An 11,125-nucleotide genomic window follows, 5' to 3' on the forward strand; every position below is an offset into this window, starting at 1 on the left:
TGTTATTTAGAACAATTCACGAGGGGTGAAGCTAACACAATGGTGCGAAGTTGCATGTACAATGCAGATCCTGAGATAGCCTACAAGCAGGCCAAGGAAGTTCTTCAGAAGAATTATGGCAACAAATACAGGATTACAAATGCCATAATCAAGCGTATGGAGGAGTGGCCAGAAATAAAGACCGATGATGCAGAGAAGCTCAATAACTTTTCGCATTGCTTGACCGAGCTTCTGAACACTGCCAAGGATTTGAAACAGTGCAATGAAATTGATCATTCTAACAATGTCAAGATAGCTATCTCCAAGTTGCCATATCGCCTAAGGGAAAATGGCGTCATACTGCTGACTACATTCAGGAAGAAAAGGGAAAGTGTATCCAGTTTGAAGATGTGGTGACGTTTGTGGCCAAGGCAGCTCGTGTGCTATCTAACCCTGTGTACGGAGACATTACAGGGCCACAAAGAAGAAGCGACACTACACATTCCAATATAAGCCAACCCGGAAAAAGGAATGAAAGACAAGGCTTTGCTACAAGCATTTCTAGTCAAAGGCAAGAAAGGTCAAGTTCTGACAAATACTGTCTTTATTGCAGGGTTTGAGATTTGGAGACTTGTAGAAATTTGGGAGCCAAGCCACATGAAGAACGCATCGAGTTTTGCAGATCACAGGGCTTATGTTTCTCCTGTCTCAAGAAAGCATCACATTTTGCAAAGGAGTGCAGGAGTAGGCTGAAGTGTACATTGTGCCAAAGGACGCATCCATCAGTACTGCACAGACAATTTCAAAAGGGAACCTCAATTCCAAACCAAGATGGTGTTCCAAAGTCTCAGAAAGAAGTTCCAGTACATAAGGACACAGTACATGAGGACACTTATGCTACTTCTACTAACAGTGGAAGTCCCGCTACAGACAAATCAGAGGATGGTGTAAAACGCACATTGTCAAGTTTCAGCAGTGGATCCGGCAGCCTCCCTGTTGTGATTTCTGTAGTGGTGCGCTCAAAGGAAAGTGGAAAACAAATACAGACATATGCATTTCTGGACAGTAGACGCAATGCAGTTTTTGTTAGCCAAGACATGAAGGACAGACTCCAGCTATCTGGAAAAAGGAAAAACATACAATTGCAAACCTTGACAGAGAGTAAGACCGTAAACTGTGAAGTAATCAACGATATAGAGGTTCTAGACTTAAAAGAGGAGAACAACCTTCAAATCAGAGAAGCATTTGTCCAGCAGTCTATTCCAGTTGGGAAAGAGGAAATTCCAACACAAGCCAAGTTGAAGCAGTTTCCATACCTCCACCATATTCAGTTGCCAGAGATTGACGAGGATGTGGGCATACTAATTGGAAATAACATTCCAAAAGCGTCAGAACCGCTGGAAGTTATCCACAGTGAACATGATGGTCCTTTTGCATTTAGAACCTTGTTAGGTTGGGCAGTGTATGGTTTATCCAAGTCTGACGAGTCACAAAGGATTTCAGCTCATCATGTTTTGGTCCAAGCAGATATTAATCAGCAGCTGGTAGATATGTTCAACCAAGACTTTAGTGAAAGGGTGATAAATGATGAACCTGAGAAGTCAAGACAGGATAGGCAGTTTATAGACTCAGTTGAAGGATCTATTCAGCATGTAGATGGGCATTATGAGATTGGTCTGCCTCTAAAAAGCCAAAGTATGAAGATGCCTAACAATAAACCTCAGGCTGAACAGCGTTTAGCACATCTACAGAGGAAGTTCATGCGTCAGCTACAATTTCACAGAGAATACAAGGACTTCATGCACAAGGTAATAGATCAGAACTATGCTGAAATGGTGCTAGACAAGGAACTTAATTCAGAGAAAGAATGGTCAAGTCTGGTACATCCCACACCATGGTGTCTACCATCCTCAGAAAAGGAAACTACGAGTTGTATATGACTGTGCAGCTGCCTACAGGGGGCAGTCCCTAAACCAAAATCTTCTACATGGGCCGGACCTGACAAATTGCCTGTTGGGTTTTCTGACCAGATTCCGTCAAGATCACATTGCAGTCATGGCAGATATTGAGGCGATGTTTTCTCAACTAAGACTACGGAAAGAAGACAAGGATCTCCACAGGTTTTTGTGGTGGCCTGATGGCAATATCGAACGACCAATCAAGGAGTATCGCATGAATGTCCATGTATTTGGGGCCACCTCCTCACCAGCATGTGCCAACTATGCTTTGAAACAGACAGCAGAACAGTGTGAACATGAAGAAGTTGCACATATCATACAACACGACTTCTATGTAGACGATTGTCTATACTCATCCTCTACTGTTGAAAAGGCTGTATAGCTCTCAAAAGGGCTACAAGCCACATGTGGAAGAGGAGGTTTCCACCTCACCAAAAGGAACAGTAACCATAGGGCAGTTTTGCATGCAATACCAAAGGACGAGAGAGCCAGCAGCGTTCAACGGCTAAACTTTGAAAAGGACAAACTTCCACAGGAAAGAGCTCTTGGGATACTTTGGAATGCTGAAACAGTCGACTCATTCGGCTACAGCATCAAGATCAAGGATCGGCCGCCAACAAAAAGGGGCATGCTATCAATCATCAGCTCAGTGTATGACCCATTGGGTTTTGTGTCTCCTGTGATCTTAACAGCAAAACAACTACTACAAGACCTATGTAGACTCAAGATAGGATGAGATGATGAGATACCAGCCAAACAGATGAAATTGTGGCAAGGCTGGTTAGAGGAACTTCCGATGTTGTCAGAGTACAAGATAGAAAGATGTCTGAGGCCAGCCTCATATGAGCAAGCAGAATCTATCTCCCTCCATCATTTTGCAGATGCCAGCGAGGTTGGATATGGGACAGTCTCCTACCTCAGAATGGAAAATAGTGAAGGAGAGACCAGGTGTTCATTCCTGCTGAGTAAATCAAGAGTAGCACCCCTTAAGCAAGTATCTATCCCGAGAATGGAATTGACTGCAGCAAGCGTGGCAGTGAAGATAGATCAGGTAATCAAAAGGGAGTTACCAGTCAAGAGGACCTATTTTTGGACCGACAGCCAGACTGTATTGCGCTACATTCACAACACAACAGCAAGATTCCAGACATTCGTAGCTAATAGGCTAGCAGTGATTCAAGACGGCTCTAGTCCGGACCAGTGGCATTATGTCAAATCAAGTCTCAATCCAGCAGACGCAGGCTCAAGGGGGTTGAAAGTACAAGAATAACTGTTGAATGAAGAATGGAAAAGTGGCCCAGAGTTTCTTCTGAAATCTGAAGAATGGCCTAAGACACCTGACATGTCTCGTGATGGAAAGAATGAGCAGCTTGAGATCAAGAAAACCTGCATGGTGGGTTTAACAAGGCCTGGAGGAGAAGTTTAAACAGTACACAAGTTGATCACATATTTCTCAGATTGAACAAGGTTACGAAGGGCTGTTGCTTGGTGGCTAAGGCTCAAAGGAAAACTGAAAGAAAGGGCCAAGTTGTCCTTGGATAAAGTGTGTTCTGACACCCTTACAGTAGCAGAAGTGAATGGTGCAGAATTGGCTATCGTTCGGTGGGTGCAATCTGAGTCCTTCCAAGAAGAAGTAGAAGCCTTGAATCAGAAAGGAAATCAGCCAGGAAAGGCCATACGCAAGAGCAGCAGCATCATAAAGCTAGATCCAGAAATGCATGACAATGTACTGAGGGTTGGCGGACGACTAAGGAATGCCGAGATTGATGGAAATGCAAAACATCAGGTGATCTTGCCCAAAAAGCACCATGTGTCTACCTTGATAGTAAGACATGTTCATCAAAGTGTAGCACACCAAGGTCAAAACCATGTTCTAGCAGAACTTCTTCAGAAGTACTGGATAATTGGAGCAGGTGTGCTGACAAAGACAATCATCAGACAATGTGTTACATGCAGAAGGTACCAAGCCAAAACAAACACACACACGATGGCAGATCTTCCAAGGCCTAGGGTTGCAGCATGTGAACCTCCTTCCACATATACAGGCATGGACTATTTCGGGCCTTTTGAGACGAGGCGTGGTCGAAGCATGCAGAAACGTTATGGTGTTGTGTTCACCTGTATGACCAGCCGAGCAATACACATAGAAGTGGCAAGTAGCTTGGACATCAGTTCTGCCATAGATGCCATAAGACGATTTGTTAGTCGAAGAGGTTCTGTTAAGACAATGTATTCAGACAATGGCACAAATTTGGTGGGTGCCTGTAGTGCGTTGAAGCAGGCTCTACAAGAATGGAGTCAGGAGCAGATCATGAACTTTTGCTGTAATCATGGAATTCAGTGGAATTTCAATCCACCTGCTGCATCACATTTTGGAGGAATATGGGAACGACAAATAAGAACTATCAGAAAAATCCTTCATGCCATACTACATGAACAGTACTTGAAAACTGCCCAGAGTGATGAACAGCTTCACACCTTAATGTGTGAGATAGAGGCAGTTATAAACAGTCGGCCTCTAACAAGAGCTTCAGTGGACCCCAATGACCTGGATGTCATTACACCTAATCATCTACTACAGGCCAAGATGACTACAATTCCACCCCCAGGGCGCTTCTCAGAGAAGGATGTATACTCTAAGAAAAGATGGCGGCAGATGCAGTTACTAGCAGATACCTTCTGGCGGAGATGGGTGCGTGAGTACCTTCCTACCTTGCAGCAACGGCAGAAGTCGGCCCAACCAAATCGCAGTCTACAAGTGGGAGACGTCGTCTTGATTGCTGATAAGGACGCGCCTAGATGTTGCTGGCAGATGGGACGAGTGGAGGAAGTATATCCGGGTAAAGATGGTCTAGTTCGCAGTGCAAGGATAAAGACAAAATCCACAACACTCACGAGGCCAGTGATATAAAGCTGTGTTCGCTCCTGGAAGCAGAATAGTGCTCAACTCGTATCATTTGGAATGTGATAGCATGTTTTTTGTGAAGTTTGGATCACTGTGAATTTAATTTGGATCAAGAAAATTGGAGCCTTGCAACGGCCATGTGGAATGTGATAAAATACCTTTGTGAAATTGGTGCGAGCCAAGCGCCGCCTATGAAAATTGTTTTGTGATCAACGTCAATTCTTGCAACCGCCATGTGGAAGTGATAAAATACCTTTGTGAAATTGGTGCGAGCCAAGCGCCGCCAATGAAAATTGTTTTGTGATCAACGTCAATTTTTGCAACCGCCATGTGGAAGTGATAAAATACCTTTGTGAAATTGGTGCGAGCCAAGCGCCGCCAATGAAAATTATTTTGTGATCAACGTCAATTTATTGGATCAAGAGCATTTCCAGCAACTTTAAAGCAACATGTTTTGAAAGCAATTTATAAATCGCGAGTCATGTTCCTTCTGTGATGGAGAATAATTAATTTTATCGGATAAGCAAGTTGGACGCAGATTCAAGTGTTTGAAGCGTGATAAATGATCAGCTGATAAAGTAATTTCAGAAGAATTTCACTAACTGCAACATTTGAACAAAAAAAACAAGACATATGAAGAACAATTTGTGATGTCCATAAGCATTCAGACTTTCAGAGAATAGCAACAAAGACAGGAGGACATTATATTAAATGTTTGCATTAATTGAGTATTTGAGATTCAGTGAAATTGAATAAGTTTTTTATATGGATATTTTGTCAGGCTAAACAATGTTTTAAACGTTTGATAAAATTGCAAAATGATGTTTTGTATTTTGACAGGTATTAAATCACAAGTGGTGCAGTGACACTATTTGTTTTGATCAGCCACCTCGATTTCATAGGCAAAGAATTTATATGATTCAGATTTGGAATTATCAGTTTGGAAAAAGGTTTAGATTTCCAAAGGTTTAGATTTCCAAAGGTAGATATGCATTTTGTGCAGGAACAATGGCTGAATTGTTCAATTCAAATAAGTGTTACTTACAGGTTGTAATACAAGACAATATGGCCCGAATTCACAAAGCAAGGTTTGAGCTCAGACCAAGGTGTATGTGCGTCATATGACGCGTTTCAGGTTTGAGTTCAGACCTTGGTCTGAAATGCATTTCACAAAGCCGGTTTGTCCTCAGACCAAGGTTTATGTACGTCATATGACGCGTTTCAGGTTTGAGTTCAGACCTTGGTCTGAAATTACATTTCACAAAGCAAGGTTTGTCCTCAGACCAGGTTTATGTACGTCATCAGACCCGAAATTTACAGACTGCTCAGATAGGAGGTTTGTAATTTCTCAAACCTGGTTTGAGAGCTATCAACCAATCAGGATGCAGCGCTGGGTGGAGATAATTTATGCTCGATTGATTTTATCCAAATAATTCACCGCCAAAACAATCTGCGATAGTATCTGGTCAGCCCGATTTTAGTGCAATTGAAATCTCTCAATCTCTTGATCCTTTCCTTAAAATCGTAAGTATAAAAGCTGTACATGTAGTCGAATTCATACTCTTCACGTTACTGACATTTCACTATTTGATATGCTTTATAACTTTCCATTTTCCATGAAATGTTCGGTGTTTTCATATCCGACGGCCTCTCAATTCCAGAGTTCAGGGACTGTGTCTGAGGGAGCTCGAGTCCAACGCCCAAGGCGGCGGCGGAGCTCGCACCCTCTGACCCTGGGCTGGAGTTGGGCCTAGCCGGGCCTACAGTAGATAACTGAGTATGACTGTCATGTTTAATTTTGTCTTGTTGTCAGCAATGCCATGACACATGCCAATTAGACTAGGCCTAGACCTACACTAGTTATTACAAATTCATAATAATGATAATAATACCAGGCTCTAGCTTAGGCCTGGCAATGATGTCCATGCATCACTTGACTTGGACACACTGGTACCTACATAAATAAATAGAAATTGAAGTGGCATCAGCAATGCAATGTTCCCCAAAATGAATCACACTGACAAGCATAGACCAAAAGCTTCATGCAGTCTCTCTATATTGCCAGTTGTTCACTGAGACTACATCTGGCTCCATACTAGACCTCCGATTATAGAATGTCAACAAATGTCAGTTTTATTATTTTTATTAAAGAAATGACCCATATCAGACGGTTATTTCTGTTTATAAGTCATGACAAGCAAAGCTTTTATTAAATTTAGATCTGGTTCTAATTGTCTTAATTAACTGGCTTAGTCTCCAGAGCCAGGATCACCCACTAAGTCACAAGCACAAGTAACATTTCTTTATTTTAAAAACATTGTTTAAACATTTGTTTCATTTTATCTTCACTCTAGTAAAGATGGTAGAAATGCAGCTGATTCAGCATGATGAGCTGGTGTACCTGGAGGAGGAGCTGGAGCAATATATAGCAGCACAACTCGGCAGAGGCCTCTGAGATTGGGAAAACCCGCTGGATGAGCCTTTTGTTTTAGATTGAGGTACTTTGAATTCAAATTCTGTATTGGGAAAGTTCGCGAAAACATGGCCAAACTACTTGATGAATATTGTTAACATAGCTATAAAAAAGGGCTTCTGTTGTAAAATCCAACCCTAGTGTCGTTATTAAAATCCAGAAATATTTCAATTCATGTTGACCGCCTAAATTCACTGTTCGTTTGCCCCGCTCCGCTGGTCTGCCTACGACCGTGCGAGCCCCTAATGCCATGCACATGTGCGTTTACATAAATTTATTCAATTTCTAAGCATTTCTGTCATATTCCATACATTGAAAGATTAGTTATGATATTTATTCTTTTACATGGTAGGTTATGAAAGCATTAATTTTCATAATTTGTGTGTGGGGCATTTCCCAATACTGTTATTTGGCTTTAATACATGAGGAAATTATTCAGATTATGTGTTGGAAACAAGTTTGTGATTTGTTGCTTAAATTTCACAAAAGGTGAAGCCGTGAAGGAGATTAGAAAAGGCATAGGTCTAGACAATTTTGTCTTTTACGTTAAATTGATTTACACCACATCTAGAAATCAGTATTTTTTTTTTTTTTAAGTGACAGTGACAGTTGGGGATGTAAAAATATAATAGCATAAACCAGCAAAAAAATGATTTATTTGAATGCTTGTTTTTTAAAATTTTTTAAAAAGGTAATTCGATCTAAAGGATGCACCGTGAGGAGGCGGCATGCCGTGTCATATTCATCTGTTTGCCGAATGGAGAGTAGTGAGGGATGTTTCCGAAGCTGTTGTCAGAAGAAAGGGACAAGTCATGAAGTTTCCTACAAGTACAAGTTACAACAAGGCAAAAAGTGACTACTATTCAGAAGCAGTTTTTCCAGTACTGCAGATTTCCAGGAGTTGCTGTTGATGGGACACATGTTTACATCAGGAGCCCTGGTGGGGCAAGAGCCAGGTACTACTTTAATAGGAAGAACAGGTACTCCATCGATGTTCAGGTGAGAATAAATGAATACATCATGACTGGATCCAGCACGGCTTTCCCTTTAGACCTTTTTTTTGTACCTTGCAAAATTTTCACATTAGATATATACACTCTTCAGTCTTGTGTGTTGTACATCCATGCTAATTCATTGGTGACCAATGCAAGATTTCTAGTGGCCAAATGGATATTAAAGTAATATTCGCGTACAGGTACTCATTTCACTGCCTTTGTACACAGTTAAGAATATCCAATGAATAGTTAAACTTAAAAATCCTTACACTCGTTAATATCTTTTTAACGAAAGGAAAATTTGAAAAATCAAAACTTGTTCCATCCTTCTATTGGCAATACGGATATGACCTCTAGATTTCTGATATTTTGTTGATGGCCATGGCAATCGGGCCACTGTTTTTACTATATATTTTAAACTATAGAAAAACAAACAGGTTCATTTCCAATAAAAAGATGCGAGAGTGGGTACCCCCCCCCCCCCCCCCCCCCACATACACACAAAGCATTTGTTGTTTTAGGCTCAAAATGTTTTGTTAAAAGTGAGATTATTTTTGTTTACATTTTTACATTGTTACAAGATAAACAATGACAAAATGAGTTAAAAATGAAGAAATATTTCATCAGTCAATAAATATAGGGTAATTAGCATTTTCTTCCAATTTTTGTTGTATAAATATATATTGAAAAGCAATGATCACATATTCAACTGCATTTGCATTAATTACCATAAATAACAGGTGAAATTTATACATTTCACGGCCTATCTGAAGTGTGAAATGGGTGAGTTTTCATAACTAATGAATGCCAACATGTTATTTTATATTGACAGGTTGTCTGTGATTATGCTGGGAAAATAACTAGTATCGTTGCAAGGTGGCCTGGACTGGTAGCAGCCACGATGCCAGGATCTTTTCTGAGTGTGCACTGAATTGAGAGCTTCATGCTAGGGCATATGAATAACAGTTGATTCTTGGAGATAGACTATAGGGTAGGTAGATTATTTCTTTATATGAAAACATTTGTTTATTCTTTTTCTTAATCAATCTTGTTTCCTTTTTTGTATTTGGCCAACATGTGACATGTTAGGAATGTTCATTTGGTAATATAGTAACAACTCGCATTAAGTAATTAATTCAAACGAGCTCATATGCTTTTAAATTTCAGTTCACAAATCACAATTAATGTTTTTGATATCTGGATGCAACTTGATTAGTTTGTTGTCAAGTGGAACCTCATAGTTTTTGTATTAGTGACACAGGATTGAATAATTCCTGATTATGTGTACAATACATTGTATCCTTTCTATAGTATCACCCCCCCCCCCCCACCCCCTCCAAGAAAAAAAATGAACAAGTTGAAATTAAGAATATTGTTTATGATATTGTTTATTTTGTCCATTCAATTTTGCAGGTATCCATGCCTTCCCTGCCTCATCAGAAGCCATTTCTTCATTCAGAGGGTCGACCACAGATGTGCTTTAAAGGCCATCTGTACTAGTTCAGCCAAAGAGGATTAGACAACCCAGCGAGGTCACTGACGGGAGGCTATCTCATCAATTCGTTTCTTAATTAACATAAGAAAAAGAGGATCATGGGGGATTAACAGGCACAGATTGGGAAGTTTTCTATATAGAGGGAGCAAGTAGCTACAAGTAGTACAGTGGGGCTTTAACACTTCACACACAAAAAAGGGAGATGTGTGATTGAACGCATATTTATTAAATGCAAGGATGAGGACGTTCCATGCCTCATCAATCTAAGAGAGAAGGTCGACACTTCTTAATTATTTTTATGCTTTCCTGTTGCCCATATTGGGGAAATTCACGTTGTGCAAATATAGCATTGGTTTGGCCAAGTATAGCCTAAAACAGCTGACACTGGAGCTTACTAACAAGCATTTATTGCTTTCTTAGCTGTCAAGTAAAATAACCACCACTATCTAGCTATTTAGTGAGCTATACATTATTTAATTAAGGATTCCACAAAAAATTTCAATGTATACGGTAATAAGTTATAAAATACAGATTTAACTCGATTGCAACTGGAATTACCTCAAAATGTATTTCAAAATACGGCCCCTCCCTGGCGTTCCCACAATACTTCGTAGTTATGCAGCATTACATCAAGAACCTGGGTGTTGAACTGTTGATTATTTATGAATATTTTTGATGTTATGTTTAGTTGATAAGTATTTGTTGTCACTCTGACGGTATTTGTAATTAAGTGTTCTCTATAGATTAAATGCACCCGATTTAACTATAATAAGCATTGTATACACTGCTGAGTTGAGGGGTGGGTCAATATAAATTATTTGGTTGTCAGCTAGGGGAGAGTATTCGAACAAATATTATTTACTGTACTAAGCGAAGTCAGAATTAAAGAACTATTATGTGCAAATTTGAATTTTCGTCACCCATTTTGTTGTATTTGTGATATTCTTTCTGCTAATAGCGGTACAGTGAGACTTGTAATTGTCCTTCCAGAGCTCTAATCCTCTAGTGGGCTATATTTCATATAAGCATGCTACAAAATGTACAAATGTGAACTGCATTGTTTGAACAAACGGTAAATTACTATCGTGTTGCATGCTCAATTTTTTATGTAAAACATGAAAATACAAATACAATATTCTTGCTTTCATATATTTACAAAGATAACGGAAAAATATATGCGTCAGATTCTCTCTCTCTCCCCCCCCCCCTTTTTTTGGGGGGGGGGGGGAGTTCGCATGGTTTTGCATTATGTGTTTCATTGCGAAAGAGAAGAAGACAGAAAGAGTGAGAGAACAAAAATGGGTAGAAAGAAAGAGGAGG

General features: G+C 40.1%; 1 protein-coding gene and 1 long non-coding RNA gene across 2 annotated transcripts; both read left to right on the forward strand.

Moving 5' to 3' along the window:
- The first annotated feature begins 39 nt into the window (after nucleotides 1–39).
- LOC115923831 lies at nucleotides 40–1,919 on the forward strand. Its single transcript, XM_030985195.1, has 2 exons — nucleotides 40–257; nucleotides 617–1,919. The coding sequence occupies exons 1-2, from the start codon at nucleotides 40–42 to the stop codon at nucleotides 1,917–1,919; spliced, it is 1,521 nt and encodes a 506-aa protein (XP_030841055.1).
- A 5,356-nt stretch (nucleotides 1,920–7,275) lies between these two features.
- Nucleotides 7,276–9,866, forward strand: LOC115923602. The gene is made up of 4 exons (XR_004063992.1): nucleotides 7,276–7,340; nucleotides 8,007–8,314; nucleotides 9,143–9,301; nucleotides 9,724–9,866. It is a non-coding gene; the product is annotated as an uncharacterized LOC115923602 (long non-coding RNA).
- Nucleotides 9,867–11,125: the final 1,259 nt, after the last annotated feature.

The sequence above is a fragment of the Strongylocentrotus purpuratus genome, unplaced genomic scaffold, assembly GCF_000002235.5.
Source record: "Strongylocentrotus purpuratus isolate Spur 01 unplaced genomic scaffold, Spur_5.0 spur5_scaffold_14, whole genome shotgun sequence".
NCBI lineage: Eukaryota > Metazoa > Echinodermata > Echinoidea > Camarodonta > Strongylocentrotidae > Strongylocentrotus > Strongylocentrotus purpuratus.

Bases quoted from the DNA above. Each gene is read 5' to 3' on its own strand.
- LOC115923831 (XM_030985195.1), top strand. From the start codon at position 40: ATGGTGCGAAGTTGCATGTACAATGCAGATCCTGAGATAGCCTACAAG. The intron at 258-616 runs GTGCAATGAAAT...GGAGACTTGTAG, and splicing joins ACTGCCAAGGATTTGAAACA to AAATTTGGGAGCCAAGCCAC.